This window comes from Ranitomeya variabilis, chromosome 4 (genome assembly GCF_051348905.1).
Source record: "Ranitomeya variabilis isolate aRanVar5 chromosome 4, aRanVar5.hap1, whole genome shotgun sequence".
NCBI classification, from domain to species: domain Eukaryota; kingdom Metazoa; phylum Chordata; class Amphibia; order Anura; family Dendrobatidae; genus Ranitomeya; species Ranitomeya variabilis.
The window spans coordinates 536,081,260-536,098,107 of NC_135235.1; the positions used below are offsets into that span (position 1 = coordinate 536,081,260).

At 46.7% G+C, this 16,848-nt stretch overlaps 1 protein-coding gene across 1 annotated transcript; it reads right to left on the bottom strand.

Moving 5' to 3' along the window:
- Positions 1–11,369: 11,369 nt before the first annotated feature.
- On the bottom strand, positions 11,370–16,605 carry LOC143765608 (keratin, type I cytoskeletal 19-like). Its single transcript, XM_077252452.1, has 7 exons — positions 16,027–16,605; positions 15,745–15,827; positions 15,270–15,426; positions 14,978–15,139; positions 14,774–14,899; positions 14,391–14,611; positions 11,370–12,796 (listed from the first exon to the last, which is right to left on the bottom strand). Exons 1-7 carry the CDS (start codon positions 16,555–16,557, stop codon positions 12,616–12,618), a joined length of 1,461 nt encoding a protein of 486 aa, XP_077108567.1. The 5' UTR covers positions 16,558–16,605; the 3' UTR covers positions 11,370–12,615.
- Positions 16,606–16,848: the final 243 nt, after the last annotated feature.

A 16,848-nucleotide genomic window follows, 5' to 3' on the forward strand; every position in this document is an offset into this window, starting at 1 on the left:
TCGTCTGTCCTCCTTCATACTCCCCCGTCCTCCTTCATACTCCCCCATCCTCCTGCATCCTCCCCCGTCCTCCTTCACACTCCCCAGTCCTCCTTCATCCTCCCCCATCCTCCTTCATCCTCCTCGTCCTCCTTCACCCTCCCCCATCCTCCTTCACCCTCCCCCATCCTCCTTCATCCTCCCCATCCTCCTTCATACTCCCCCATCCTCCTTCATACTCCCCCGTCCTCCTTCATCCTCCCCCATCCTCCTTCATACTCTCCCGTCCTCCTTCATACTCGCCCATCTTCCTTCATACTCCCCCGTCCTCCTGCATCCTCCCCCATCCTCCTTCATACTCCCCCGTCCTCCTTCATACTCGTCTGTCCTCTTGCATACTCCCCCGTCCTCCTTCATACTCCCCCATCCTCCTACATCCTCCCCCGTCCTCCTTCACACTTCCCCGTCCTCCTGCATCCTCCTGCATCCACCCTGTCCTCCTTCATACTCCCCCGTCCTCCTGCATCCTCCCCCATCCTCCTTCATCCTCCCCATTCTCCTGCATCCTCCCCGTCCTCCTGCATCCTCCCCATCCTCCTGCATCCTCCCCCGTCCTCCTGCATCCTCCCCATCCTCCTGCATCCTCCCCCGTCCTCCTACATACTCTCCCATCCTCCTTCATACTCCCCCGTTCTCCTTCATACTCCTCCGTCTTCCTGAATACTCCCCCATCCTCCTGCATCCTCCCCGTCTTCCTTCATACTCCCCCGTCCTCCTTCATACTCCCCCGTCCTCCTTAATACTCCCCTGTCCTCCTGCATACTCCCCTGCCTCCTGCATACTCCCCCGTCCTCCTTCATACTCCCCCATCCTCCAGCATCCTCCCCGTCCTCCTTCATACTCCCCCTTCCTCCTGCATCCTCCCCGTCCTCCTTCATACTCCCAAATCCTCCTGCATCCTCCCCCATCCTCCTGCATCCTCCCCGTCCTCCTGCATCCTCCCCGTCCTCCTTCATACTCCCCTGTCCTCCTTCATACTCCCCCGTCCTCCTGCATACTCCCCCATCCTCCTGCATCCTCCCCATCCTCCTTCATACTCCCCCGTCCTCCTTCATACTCCCCCATCCTCCTTCATACTCCCCTGTCCTCCTACATACCCCCGTCCTCCTGCATACTCCCCCGTCCTCCTTCATACTCCCCCATCCTTCTTCATACTCCCCTGTCCTCCTGCACACTCCACCGTCCTCCTGCATCCACCATCATCCTCCTTCATACTCCCCATCCTCCTTCCTACTCTCCCGTCCTCCTTCATCCTCCCCTGTCCTCCTTCATACTCCCCCGTCCTCCTGCATACTCCCCGTCCTCCTTCATACTCCCCTGTCCTCCTTCATACTCCCCCATCCTCCTGCATACTCCCCCGTCCTCCTGCATCCTCCCCCATCCTCCTTCATACTCCCCTGTCCTCCTTCATACTCCCCCGTCCTCCTTCATACTCCCCCGTCCTCCTTCATACTCCCCCATCCTCCTGCATCCTCCCCCGTCCTCCTTCACACTCCCCCGTCCTCCTTCATCCTCCCCCATCCTCCTTCATCCTCCCCGTCCTCCTTCACCCTCCCCCATCCTCCTTCACCCTCCCCCATCCTCCTTCATCCTCCCCATCCTCCTTCATACTCCCCCATCCTCCTTCATACTCCCCCGTCCTCCTGCATCCTCCCCCATCCTCCTTCATACTCTCCCGTCCTCCTTCATACTCGCCCATCTTCCTTCATACTCCCCCGTCCTCCTGCATCCTCCCCCATCCTCCTTCATACTCCCCCGTCCTCCTTCATACTCGTCTGTCCTCTTGCATACTCCCCCGTCCTCCTTCATACTCCCCCATCCTCCTACATCCTCCCCCGTCCTCCTTCACACTTCCCCGTCATCCTGCATCCTCTTGCATCCACCCTGTCCTCCTTCATACTCCCCCGTCCTCCTGCATCCTCCCCCATCCTCCTTCATCCTCCCCATTCTCCTGCATCCTCCCCGTCCTCCTGCATCCTCCCCATCCTCCTGCATCCTCCCCCGTCCTCCTGCATCCTCCCCATCCTCCTGCATCCTCCCCCGTTCTCCTACATACTCTCCCATCCTCCTTCATACTCCCCCGTTCTCCTTCATACTCCTCCGTCTTCCTGAATACTCCCCCATCCTCCTGCATCCTCCCCGCCTTCCTTCATACTCCCCCGTCCTCCTTCATACTCCCCCATCCTCCTTAATACTCCCCTGTCCTCCTGCATACTCCCCTGCCTCCTGCATACTCCCCCGTCCTCCTTCATACTCCCCCATCCTCCAGCATCCTCTCCGTCCTCCTTCATACTCCCCCTTCCTCCTGCATCCTCCCCGTCCTCCTTCATACTCCCCCATCCTCCTGCATCCTCCCCCATCCTCCTGCATCCTCCCCGTCTTCCTGCATCCTCCCCGTCCTCCTTCATACTCCCCTGTCCTCCTTCATACTCCCCCATCCTCCTGCATCCTCCCCATCCTCCTTCATACTCCCCCGTCCTCCTTCATACTCCCCCATCCTCCTTCATACTCCCCTGTCCTCCTACATACCCCCGTCCTCCTGCATACTCCCCCGTCCTCCTTCATACTCCCCCATCCTTCTTCATACTCCCCTGTCCTCCTGCACACTCCACCGTCCTCCTGCATCCACCCTCATCCTCCTTCATACTCCCCATCCTCCTTCCTACTCCCCCGTCCTCCTTCATCCTCCCCTGTCCTCCTTCATACTCCCCCGTCCTCCTTCATACTCCCCCGTCCTCCTGCATACTCCCCGTCCTCCTTCATACTCCCCTGTCCTCCTTCATACTCCCCCATCCTCCTGCATACTCCCCCATCCTCCTGCATCCTCCCCATCCTCCTTCATACTCCCCCGTCCTCCTTCATACTCCCCCATCCTCCTTCATACTCCTCTGTCCTCCTACATACCCCCGTCCTCCTGCATACTCCCCCGTCCTCCTTCATACTCCCCCATCCTTCTTCATACTCCCCTGTCCTCCTGCACACTCCACCGTCCTCCTGCATCCACCCTCATCCTCCTTCATACTCCCCATCCTCCTTCCTACTCCCCCGTCCTCCTTCATCCTCCCCTGTCCTCCTTCATACTCCCCCGTCCTCCTTCATACTCCCCCGTCCTCCTGCATACTCCCCATCCTCCTTCATACTCCCCCATACTTCTTCATACTCCCCTGTCCTCCTGCATACTCCCCTGTCCTCCTGCATCCTCCCCATCCTCCTTCATACTCCCCATCCTCCTTCACACTCCCCCGTCCTCCTTCATACTCCCCCGTCCTCCTTCATACTCCCCCGTCCTCCTGCATACTCCCCCATCCTTCTTCATACTCCCCTGTCCTCCTGCATACTCCCCCATCCTCCTGCATCCTCCCCCGTCCTCCTTCATACTCCCCATTCTCCTTCCTACTTCCCCGTCCTCCTTCATACTCCCCCGTCCTCCTTCATACTCCCCATCCTCCTGCATCCTCCCCATCCGCCTTCATCCTCCCGCATCCTCCCCTGTTCTCCTTCATACTCCCCCGTCCTCCTTCATACTCCCCCGTCCTCCTGCATCGCCCCCCGTCCTCCTTCATACTCCCCGTCCTCCTTCATACTCCCCCATCCTTCTTCATACTCCCCTGTCCTCCTGCATACTCCCCTGTCCTCCTGCATACTCCCCCGTCCTCCTTCATACTCCCCCAGTCCTCCTGCATACTCCCCCGTTCTCCTGCATACTCCCCCATCCTCCTGCATACTCCTTCATCCTCCTGCATACTCCCCCGTCCTCCTGCATACTCCCCCATCCTCCTGCATCCTCCCCCTTCCTACTTCATACTCCCCCGTCCTCCTTCATACTCCCCCGTCCTCCTGCATCCTCCCCTGGGTGGCTGTCCGTCATACTCACCCTCCTCACAGCACACTTAACTCCCTGGATCAGATTCTCTGTCCCGACTCCCGGCGCGGCAGCTTCTTCCTGTGTGAGCGGTCACATGGTACCACTCATTAAGGTCATGAATATGCGTCCATATTCATCACCTTAATGAGCAGTACCATGTGACCGCTGAGAACAGGATGAGCTGCCAACGCTGAGACCATGGGAGCTGCAGGCACCACTGGAGGAGGGTGAGTATGGGTGGGAGGGGGGAGGTGGGCGAGCGGTTCACCACAGACCTAAAAAAAAAAAAAAAAAAAACCCCTTGCTCAGCTTCTGCCCCCCGCATCCTGGAACCCTAGGCACGTGCCCTCACATGCCTAGTGGCAAATATGGCCCTGCTCAGAAGCTCATAACCATGAAACATGCAGTGATTATACACTGCCCATTATAAAAGTATCTAATGTGCTACTTACTACCATGTTTCAGCTAAGATACAAGACATACTTGTAAGCAAACATGAAAAAAATGTAATGGGGGATGACATATAAATAAACTGAGGAACTCTATATAACATAAAATATAAGTAAGAATGACGGGCACATCTACTGTAACCATTCTTTTATAAAAAATGGAGTCTAGACCTCTAGAATAATAATAATAATCTTTATATAGCGCTAACATATTCCGCAGCACTTTACACACATTATCATCACTGTCCCCGATGGGGCTCACAATCTAAATTTCCTATCAGTATGTCTTTGGAATGTGGGAGGAAACCAACGGAAACACGGGGAGAACATACAAACTCCTTGCAGATGTTGTCCTTGGTGGGATTTGAACCCAGGACTCCAACGCTGCAAGTGCTAACCACTGAGCCACTGTGCTGCCCTTAATCTAGAATAACCTCAGCGAGTCCAAACAGTGAGGAGATAAGACCATAATGGCCCAAGGACAAAAAAGCGAGTCTCCCTAAAGTAAGGGTACCGTCACACAGTGGCATTTTTATCGCTACGACGGCACGATTCGTGACGTTCTAGCGATATCGTTACGATCTCGCAGTGTCTGACACGCTACTGCGATCAGGCACCCACCTGAGAATCGTACGTCGTAGCACATCGTTTGAAACTTTCTTTCGTCGCTGGATCTCCCGCTGTCATCGCTGGATCGTTGTGTGTGACAGCGATCCAGCGATGCGTTCGCTTGTAACCAGGGTAAACATCGGGTAACTAAGCGCAGGGCCGCGCTTAGTAACCCGATGTTTACCGTGGTTACCAGCGTAAAAGTAAAAAAAAACAAACAGTACATACTCACCATCTGATGTCCGTCAGGTCCCTTGCCGTCTGCTTCCTGCTCTGACTGAGATCCGGCCGTACAGTGAGAGCAGAGCACAGCGGTGACGTCACCGCTGTGATCTGCTCTCACTTTCCGGCCGGCAGACAGTCAGAGAGCGGAAAGCAGACGGCAAGGGACCTGACGGACATCAGATGGTGAGCATGTACTGTTTTTTTTTTTTTACTTTTACGCTGGTAACCACGGTAAACATCGGGTTACTAAGCGCGGCCCTGCGCTTAGTAACCCGATGTTTACCCTGGTTACCTGGGGACTTCAGCATCGCTCCAGCGCCGTGATTGCAACGTGTGACCACAGTCTACGACGCTGGAGCGATAATCATACGACGCTGCGACGTCATGAATCGTGCCGTCGTAGCGATGTAAATGGTACTTACTGTGTGACGGTACCCTAAGGCTCTGTTCACGTGTACAGTATCATCAGTTAGAACGGATCTAGCCGCAATCCGCTAACAAAAAGCTGTGCAGATACAACTGTTTTGTTCAGCTAAAAAAACCTGGTTTCAACTGAATCAACTGAATCTATTTTTTTGCTTCCAATAAAGTCTATGGAAAACTGATCAGTTAAACAGTCTGGCCTCTGTGTACTGAAATCTCAGTAGCAGAAAACTTCATATGGTGATTACAGAGAAACAACAAAGAGGATTTCTTCACCAAAAATATTAATGTAATCAGTATTACAGCACCATTACAGCCATGTCTTCACTTGCTGACAAGTTCTCCTTAAGGTGCATTTACCCTGGCTGACCACATCTGTTAAAGGGGTTTTTCACCCTAAAGGAATCTTTCAGCAAGCAGCACAGCTTACGGAATAACTGACAGTGTGAACTATATACAATGTCAGGATTCGGCTCTGCTCGTCCTTGGAGCGGTTGTCACGTCACTGCAGGAATGTGATTAACGGTAAATTGTGGTCATGTTCTGACCAGATTGTCATCTGCTTAACTCAGCAGAACATGGAGAGAAGATGATGAGAATCTATGCAGTTTCATGACAGAATGGTGGATGCCACATTAACGGCTGCTGCCTGCCAGTATAAATGCTCCTTTCTCCTGTCCAAGATATTTGTGGAGGCATCTAGTAAAAGTAACAGCACATAGTCTGCAATGTGCACACGGGTATGTGCACATGATAAGTATTTGCTGCAGACACTTCCGCACCAAAAAACGTGTTTCTTACCAGGAAAAATGTTTGGCAGGAAAATCGCCTTCATATTGCTGCATTTTTTCTGAGATTTTTTCCCTGTTCTTTAGAACGAGTGAAAAACGCTGCAAAAATGCTGAAAGAATAGACGCTGCAGACATGAAAATGCTTCAAATCTGTAAGGAAAAAGTAAGTTGCTTTTCCATTAGATTCCATTTTCAGACATGTTTTTCACTTTTGGGGTAATATCAACCATAGCGTTTTTGGGATCATGGAGCTGTATATTACAAAGATGTCCATTCCTGCAGTTGAAAGAAATTAACATTTTCCTGGAGGGAAATTTATATTCTACATTATGTCAATTCAGTTTTGTCTGTCAATGATAAAGTGCAGTTTACAGCAATTTTTCTTTAAAAAATGTCACATATAACCAAATCAGCCATAACTCACAAATGCAAGAAAATATTTCACATTCACCATGCACTGGGTGGGCCTATGTGCCCTCAAATGCCAGGGCTGAGCTTCAGTTCCCATCTGGCCCTTTTACTGTTAGTATAGTAAATTGAAGTACACTATGCACAGTATGTGGCAGTGTTATAGGACATGTTGGTAATCCATAATGTTGATAGTGTACAGTATAAGGACAGGATAAAAGATAAAACGGAGGGGCTAGAGTTAAGGTACCTTCACACTAAACGATATCGCTAGCGATCCGTGACGTTGCAGCGTCCTGGATAGCGATATCGTTTAGTTTGACACGCAGCAGCGATCAGGATCCTGCTGTGATATCGCTGGTCGTTGAACAAAGTTCAGAACTTTATTTGGTCGTCAGACCGGCGTGTATCGTCGTGTTTGACACCAAAAGCAACGATACCAGCGATGTTTTACACTGGTAACCAGGGTAAACATCGGGTTACTAAGTGCAGGGCCGCGCTTAGTAACCCGATGTTTACCCTGGTTACCAGTGCAAAATGTAAAAAAAGCAAACTACATACTCACCTTCGCGTCCCCCGGCGTCCGCTTCCCACACTGACTGAGCGCCGTAAGGTGAAAGTGAAAGTACAGCACAGCGGTGACGTCACCGCTCTGCTGTTAGGGCCGGCGCTCAGTCAGTGCAGGAAGCGGACGCCGGGGGATGCGAATGTAAGTATGTACTGTTTGTTTTTTTTACATTTTACGCTGGTAACCAGGGTAAACATCGGGTTACTAAGCGCGGCCCTGCGCTTAGCAACCCGATGTTTACCCTGGTTACCCGGGGGCCTCGGCATCGTTGGTCGCTGGAGAGCGGTCTGTGTGACAGCTCTCCAGCGATCAAACAGCGACGCTGCAGCGATCGACATCGTTGTCGCTATCGCTGCAGCGTCGCTTAATGTGAAGGTACCTTTAATGAAAAACAGGAACTTCATGGTAGTGACTCAGATAGGGAAGTATAGTATCAAGGTCAAGTTAAATTACTGTGGGCCAGCATGTACCTATTGTTCAAGGCAATGGGAGGCTATACTAGAATTCCATGCTGATATTCCGGCAACGTTTTGAGCTCAAGGTCTGGCATAGAGTCAAAAGGTCGCATCATGTCCTCAGGGGAAGATAGACTCAGAACCGTTTTGGAGGTAAGGCAGGGCAGCGGATCCCGGGTGCACTGCAGGACTGGACAGCAAATCCCTGGGGCTGACGAAGCCAGTGGTCTTAGGGATAGTCCAGGAGGAATGGATGATAGGGCTCAACACATTTTCATCCCTATTCTACATTCTACAACTTGATGAACTGTCTGTAAACTTCTGTTTGTTGAAATGAACTTGAGTTGTGTGCAGTGGCTCCTGAGGACAGAGGCCTGGAGACAACAGAGGCCTGCAGACTGCAAGTGAGTGTGATGCCCGCCACACCTGATAGCACATTGAGACTTGTAAAGAAAATTGTGCTGCTCAGTCATGACTGTCGCTTTCGGCCACTTTACATATGCTGTATAAAGGTACCGTCACACTAAACGATATCGCTAGCGATCCGTGACGTTGCCGCATCCTGGATAGCGATATCGTTGTGTTTGACACGCAGCAGCGATCAGGATCCTGCTGTGATATCGCTGGTCATTGAAGAAAGTTCAGAACTTTATTTGGTCGTCAGACCGGCGTGTATCGTCGTGTTTGACACCAAAAGCAACAATGCCAGCGATGTTTTACACTGGTAACCAGGGTAAACATCGGGTTGCTAAGCGCAGGGCCGCGCTTAGTAACCCGATGTTTACCCTGGTTACCAGTGTAAAATGTAAAAAAAACAAACAGTACATACTTACATTCGCGTCCCCCGGCGTCCGCTTCCTTCACTGACTGAGCGCCAGCCATAAAGTGAAAGCAGAGCGCAGCGGTGACGTCACCGCTCTGCTGTTAGGGCCGGCGCTCAGTCAGTGCAGGAAGCGGACGGCAGGGGATGCGAATGTAAGTATGTACTGTTTGTTTTTTTTACATTTTACACTGGTAACCAGGGTAAACATCGGGTTACTAAGCGCGGCCCTGCACTTAGCAACCCAATATTTACCCTGGTTACCCGGGGACCTCGGCATCGTTGGTCGCTGGACCAAACAGCGACGCTGCAGCGATCGGCATCCTTGTCTGTATCGCTGCAGCGTCACTTAGTGTGATGGTACCTTAACCCTCCTGAAAAGCCCTAAATAAACAGTAAAAAGATTGAACAAATGCACTGCAATGTAAAAATAATTTGCTATTCATGTATTCAGTTCTTTCACCTTCTTATAAGCACTTCAAGTATTTTCAAGATGCCACATAACTATTCTTCATATGGCTTCAGTTCAGAATACTCTCACTATTTTATACATGTAAGTAAAATAAAAAAGCTGCAAAAAACTTTTTCAAAGACACCAAAAAAGACACTGGCATTTTCCTGAAGTACCCTCTCCATGAAAAATAGTGCACTTACCTTTAAAGTCTGGTTATGACTAGTGTTGAGCGATACCTTCCGATATTTGAAAGTATCGGATTGGATCGGCCGATATCCAAAAAATATCGGATATCGCCGATACCGATACCCGATACCAATACAAGTCAATGGGACACAAATATCGAAAGTGATCCTGGATGGTTCCCAGGGTCTGAAGGAGAGGAAACTCTCCTTCAGGCCCTGGGATCCATATTCATGTAAAAAATAAAGAATAAAAATAAAAAATATGGATATACTCACCCTCGGACGAGCCCTGGCTGTCACCGCTGCAAGCGTCTGCCTCCGTTCCTAAGAATGCAGAGTGAAGGACCTTCGATGACGTCACGGTCACGTGAGCGGTCACATGAGTGGTCACGTGTCCAATCACAAGCTGCGACGTCATCGCAGGTCCTACACTCACTGCATTCTTAGGAACGGAGGCTGCCGGTTGCACCGCTGAGGTCCAGGGTCCGTCGGAGGGGTGAGTATATCCATATTTTTTATTCTTATTCTTTATTTTTTACATGAATATGGATCCCAGGGCCTGAAGGAGAGTCTCCTCTCCTCCAGACCCTGGGAACCATACACACCGCACACGCCTGGGAACTTATAGGAACTTCCGATTCCGATTTCCGATATCACAAAAATATCGGAACTCGGTATCGGAATTCCGATACAGCGAATATCGGCCGATATCCGATATTTGCAGTATCGGAATGCTCAACACTAGTTATGACACCAATCAATTAGCTGCAAAATACTTCTGTCCACCCTTGTGCTGATTGCACAGTAATAATCGCACAGGCTTGATCCAGTTCTTGATCATTGTGCACAAGATCCACACACAATTTTTTACAGCCTCAGAGCAGATTTATAGTAAGGGCAGGTGCTGAGTTTTAACTGACAAAACAGTTCCTCGGACCGCTGTGGTGAAACTCAAAGCATGTCCGAGTTCAAATCAATATTCGGATCACCCTCTGCCATGCAAGTCAGTGAGCCTGTGTAAATCATCAGTTTGCATAACTGAGTGCAGTCCGTTTTCCGCACACTGACACAATGGAAAAGATGGAGAAATTTTGTTCTCCATCTTCTCTTCACAGTGTGCTGTCATTCAAAATAATTAGATCACACTATGCTGACACTCTGATCAAACTGTGATCAGACTTTGATCATAGTAGTTTTTGCATAATCGGTCTGACTCTCTCGAATGAGAGAATCAACAGCCATTTGACCCTAGCCTTATAGTAACATTTGTCTTCTTAATCAAAAGCCTACTATACAGTAAAAATTGGGATAGAAATTATGCACTCTGCAGCTTCCATACATCTTGTTTGCCTATCCCATTTATCAAAGACTTGCATTGTAAACTGAGAATGCCATGAATCATAGAATCGAAAGGTCAGGAGCAATACAATACAATAAGGCCCATATACATCATATAGATACTAAGCATAGACAACGGTTCTGAGCATAGAATTTACATTATAGGCCAGTCTCCGGAATTAAGACTTAGTGGCAGATATACCATAATTGCAACCTGTATAAGTGCACAAGTCAGTGAAGTAGGTTGAAGTAGTGGGGATGTGCCTCGTTTTCTAGTTGCTAAGGTCACCAACAACCCACTGTGAATTGTTTAGGAATCGGATATTTGGAAACATTTTGAAGACCTCAAACTGAATATTTGCCCTGACCTAAGGAAAACCTAGATGCAGATGTGTAGTGTTTTTGCACAGGAACTCAGTAGGTCAGGCGACCTACTATCACCTTTCAAAAAGATTTCTACCATCTAAATGACTGAAAAATGGTCCATTTCAGGGCTCACATTTTCTGGCACATTGTTGGAGAGACTCCATACTACGGAGTAATGTGTCTTCCCTCATTTACGCTGGTGCAGGAACCTTGTTCTTCAGTTCCGTCTATATTTTACCATCTCTAGCTAGCAGCAATGCATACATAATACTTCCTCGCCCCTACTTTCCAAGTTAAACAGTAAATAATATTTTATTATTAACTGTGAAGGCAATGTATCCATCCCACAAAACAAACACTAAGCGGAAACAGTCTCATAGTTCATGCATCAAGCAGTTTTATTAGCAGTTAGGCAGGAAACATTTTCTGCCAAGTCTAACCACCCCCAACATGGAATAGGCAACTCAAAAACAGACAAAATATAAAAATGTGATGATGACATTTTTTTGTAGCATAAGGGCGACATTCTAGACAAAGAATAGCCTCCAAATGTATAGCACAGGCCAAAAGAGCGGGAATTATTAATGGAAATTGCTTATTGCTAAATGGAGTTGAGTGGTTCAAAACAATTTTTTAGTTCAATAACATTTTGTTAATTAAAGCAGAAGAACTAGGTGTTTATAAAATGGCCAAAATAGGGGGCATTTTTCCCATTAACATGTAGGCTCTGCAGAAATGATTGTTAAAGAGGTTGAGACTAGTTTATTCAAAAACAGTTGTGTGTTACAACTTCACAATGTGTAAATCCTAGGGACTGAGTTGCAACACCCTTCACAATCAAGGGCTAAAGTGATGCTGATTTAGGAAATAATTAATCTCAATAAACCTCTTTAGCATGTTTGGCCAAGTTGATAAAAAATCTCAATCAGTATTAAAATCTGTGGGTTAGCATACAATTGACACCACTTATCTCGAGAATACACCCTTGACACGAAAAGAACATTTTTCTTTTTTTAACATAGTGACATCGATAATGCATTATACTACTCTAAGAAATATCCCACACCTCAACCGATCACAACACATCCAAATGCAAATTCTCACAAGATTTCCTTTTGACATAGTTTGTCACTGTGATACAGTAGTAGGTGTTACAAGTAGAGTTGAGCGAATTTCTTCGGGTCCCCGCTTATTCGGCAAGCTATGGCACTTGCCGATTAAGCTGCAGAGGGAACCTGGATACCTGGAACTCGCTGGCTGATCAGCTGATGCCCGCTGCAGCTCTATGTGTCGCAACTGTGTCACTGTCACAGCACATGCATGGAGAACCCAACACACAGACTCTCCATGCATTTGCTGTGACAGTGACACAGCCGTGACACATTCAGCTGTGTTGCTGATCAGCTGATCAGCCTGGTGCGCTCCATGTATCTGGATTCCCTCTGCAGCTTATTTGGCAAGTGCTATAGCTTGCCGAATAAGTGGGGACCCGAAGATATTCGCTCAACTCTAGTCACAAGTTGCCAATGTATATATGTGATATTCTCCTTTGGTTTCAAAAATTGTTTTATTGCCTAGCACATCTGCTTTAATATAACAAGGTCACAGAACATATGTTATTTAATTCTTAGATTGAGAGTAGCTTTCTTTCATGTCTTCCACTATAGTTCTTGGTTTTCCGCTGCCGCCCATTCCGCCAGAGCCTCCTGAGCCGCCCATACCACCCATGCCACCCATGCCACTTGAGCCACCTGAACCACTGGACATTCCATCTCTGGTATTTCTGTTCCATGTGTTTTTGCTAAAAAAAGAAAATATATTAGGTTAGCAAAAATAACAATGTACTTTTCATTAATAACTAATACATGAAAAATATATATTTAAACTATTTTCAAATCTGTAACTTGGTTTTAGTTCTTCAAATAATTCACAAAAACACTAATTGTATGTAGTCTACAAAAAGTAGAGAGCAGCTGCAAAGAGTGCCTCTCACTGTTGATAACACAGTACATCTGCACATTACATGGTCGGCCCTTGGATTTTGATGAGAATTTTGAACGGTTTAATTTGCACCTTGGTTGCACAGTAGTAAAAGAGTGAGACATGCTGCCTGGTTCCCCTGAAATTTATAGCTTATCGCTCATTTAAGCAGTGGGACACCCTTTCTCATCATTAATAAGACCCTTTAAGCATATTCTTGGGCATTATTACTTGTGGATATGATACTGCTTCTCTGCTGTTCATACCTCTAGCACTGTACATTGTGCCAAACTCGAACTACCTCTGGTAATATTAATGCTAGCATGGTCAAAATTAAGGCCAAACTCAGATCCACAGCCTCCACCTTCATATCTACAACCCATTTCCTACCATTATTTAAAAAGTCAAAGATCAACCAGACCAATGCTGTGTAAATGGTAAAGGTACCGTCACACTAAGCGACGCTGCAGCGATAGCGACAACGATGCCGATCGCTGCAGCGTCGCTGTTTGATCGCTGGAGAGCTGTCACACAGACCGCTCTCCAGCGACCAACGATGCCGAGGTCCCTGGGTAACCAGGGTAAACATCGGGTTGCTAAGCGCAGGGCCGCGCTTAGTAACCCGATGTTTACCCTGGTTACCAGAGTAAAATGTAAAAAAAACAAACAGTACATACTTACATGCGTCCCCCGGCGTCCGCTTCCTGCAATGACTGAGCGCCGGCAGTAGCAGGGCACAGCGGTGACGTCACCGCTGTGCTGTGGTTTCACTTTCACTTTGCGGCGCTCAGTCAGTGTGGGAAGCGGACGCCGGGGGACGCGCAGGTGAGCATGTACTGTTTGTTTTTTTTACATTTTACGCTGGTAACCAGGGTAAACATCGGGTTACTAAGCGCGGCCCTGCGCTTAGTAACCCGATGTTTACCCTGGTTACCAGTGTAAAATATCGCTGGTATCGTTGCTTTTGCTGTCAAACACAACGATACACGGCGATCGGACGACCAAATAAAGTTCTGAACTTTATTCAGCGACCAGCGATATCACAGCAGGATCCTGATCGCTGCTGCGTGTCAAACTAAACGATATCGCTAGCCAGGACGCTGCAACGTCACGGATCGCTAGCGATATCGTTTAGTGTGACGGTACCTTAAGACCCACTTGAGCATACACTTGAAATGTGATAACACCAGAAATTCCACCTCCTTACTTTCTTAGAGATTCTAATCTAATTACATGCAAATCCATCCTACCATGTGACTATGAGTGTTGTTATAAATCTCTATATAGGGTGTGTCCTATTATGGGTTTATTTCTGTGGAACTACATAATAGTTTGTGTAGTGTCACATAAATGCATTCAATAATTTTTAATATACAGTAGAGTACTCCACAATGATTTATTGATTAAATACATACTTAGTATCTTCTCCATCGAGCAGTTGTCTGTATGTTGCTATTTCCCTCTCCAGGTGTGTCTTTACATCCATGAGAGTTCTGTATTCGAAGTTTTGTCTTTCCAGATCACATCTCAGGTCTGCCAGTTGTATTTCAACATTGGATATCATATCCTGAAGCTGTGCAAGCTGACAACCATAACGAGCTTCCGTCTCAGCCAATGTATTCTCCAAGGCTTCTCTCTAATTATACAACATTGGAAATCCAGATGAATGTTCTCACTATAAAATGTTCTGTATTCACATGATATCTCATCGAGATGGATGAAATGCTCCTCATGACTTTACGCAATGCATAAACAGTAGAAATGTTCACAATGTAGATAAACAGCAGGCTTAACTTACCAAGTTGTTCTGCGTTTGAAGATCTATTTCCAGTGTTTGAGTGGTGTGCCTGAGATCAATAATTTCTGTGTTCTGTGTCTGCAGTTGTTGGGCGCTGCTTGTCATTTGTTGGTTCAACTCATCACTCTAGGATATAAGAACATTATCACCTTTCTAATTCAAATGTTTACTCTATGACCTCTCACTGTTCTGTCACAGTCTTACCTTATCTAGGAACCACTTCTCAGCTTCTTTAACGTTGTTGGCCATTATGGTCTCATACTGATCCCTTATTTCTGATAAGACTTTGTTCAAGTCCACAGCAGGAGCAGCATCTACTTCTACATTGACTCTTGCACCCAACTGAGTACGCAGGGTGCTTACCTCCTGCAATGAAGGAGAATTTAATGTAACAAAATAAGAAAATCAAACATACAATGCAAGCATTAAGAATATAGTTGATGAACAAGTAAAACAAAAAATTGCAAGAGAAAATACATTTTTCTTTTCCTTTTACCTCATCATGGTTTTTCTTTAAGTAGGTCAACTCTTCATTCAAGGTTTGGAGTTGCATATCTAGATCTTTCTTAGCAAGCTGAAGATCATCAAGGACACGACGTAGTCCATTAATATCAGCCTCCACACTATTGCGGAGAGCTGTTTCATTTTCATACCTGAAATTTTAGAAAGTTTAATCATTTAATAATGACTTCATAATGTAGAATGAATGAGAATTGTGGTGCAATCACAGAAACATGTTCTACTAAACTAGAAATCCTATGTTTAAGAACCTAACTGGATATTTTGTGCTATCACCTGTAATAAGCAAAGTTATAAGTTCAAAACAAAATTCATACTTGTTGAGTTGACCTATTGACTGTTAAATAAAAATTAACTACCCAGAAATCTGTTGACCCAGGTATACATGAAGATACGTTTAGAAAACTCAAAGAACATAATGTAATAGGTTTTAAGAATGTATCTGAACCTACTTGGTCCTGAAATCATCTGCAGCCAGCCGGGCATTATCAATCTGAAGCAGAATGTTAGCATTGTTGGTGCTTGCTTGAAGGATCTGAAAGGTATGTGAGAAATTCAAATATTGCCTAATTTGAAGGATTTTAGCATATTAGGCATAAAAAATAAAAATATAACTAAATAAGAAATGTTTTAGAAAATGTTACATGTTAAATTGCTTTTGTATAATATAACTTTTATACATGACTTTTGACCTGTTCATAAAATGCATACAATGTTACATAATCATACTGTACCTTGCCTTGAAGCTCCTCAATATTTTTGAAGTAGGGAAGGAAATCAGGGGATGTGTATGGGACCTGTTTGTCATGCAAGTCTCGAATTTTTCTCTCAAGCTGGGTATTTTCTTGCTCCAAAGAACGCACTTTGTCTAGGTAGGATGCCAACCGATCATTCAGTATCTGCATGGTTTCCTTCTCATTGATTTTGATAATTTTTTCCCCTCCGGTACTGTAGCCACCAGCTTGGCCACCACCAATGCCAAATCCCGATCCATAAGCTCCAGAACTACCTCCTCCATATCCAAAACCAGAGCCAAAGCCTACAGCACTGCTACAACCATAACCTAAGCTAACACTTCCAGCTGAGCTCCCGCCAATTCCATGGGAACTGCCTAGGCCTCTCCCTCCTAGACCACCATGCATGCTGGGTGATCGGTAAGATCCACTTGAGCGTACAGTTGACATACGGGTAACACCACAACTTCCACCTCCTAATCCCCTCATTGATCCAGATGAAGAACTCCTGTGACTTTGCATGACACTCATGATGGCTTCAATCAACAATGCAGTGAATGGCAAATGCTTCCTACAAGATACCAATGTGAAGGAGCCCTATTATATACCTCTATGTAGGGTGTTGTCCAGTATGGGTTTTGTTTCCCATGAGAACATGTCGTATCAAGTTTGTGCAATAGTCATAAAAAAAGTATCCATAAAATTCTTCATTTTGGGTTCCTGATTGTTTTTCTAAGAAAACTATAATTTTTTTATATTTCTTCTATAAAACACTTGTGCGCCACACCCTGTTAAGAAATAACATTTTATGATAAGTTGCAG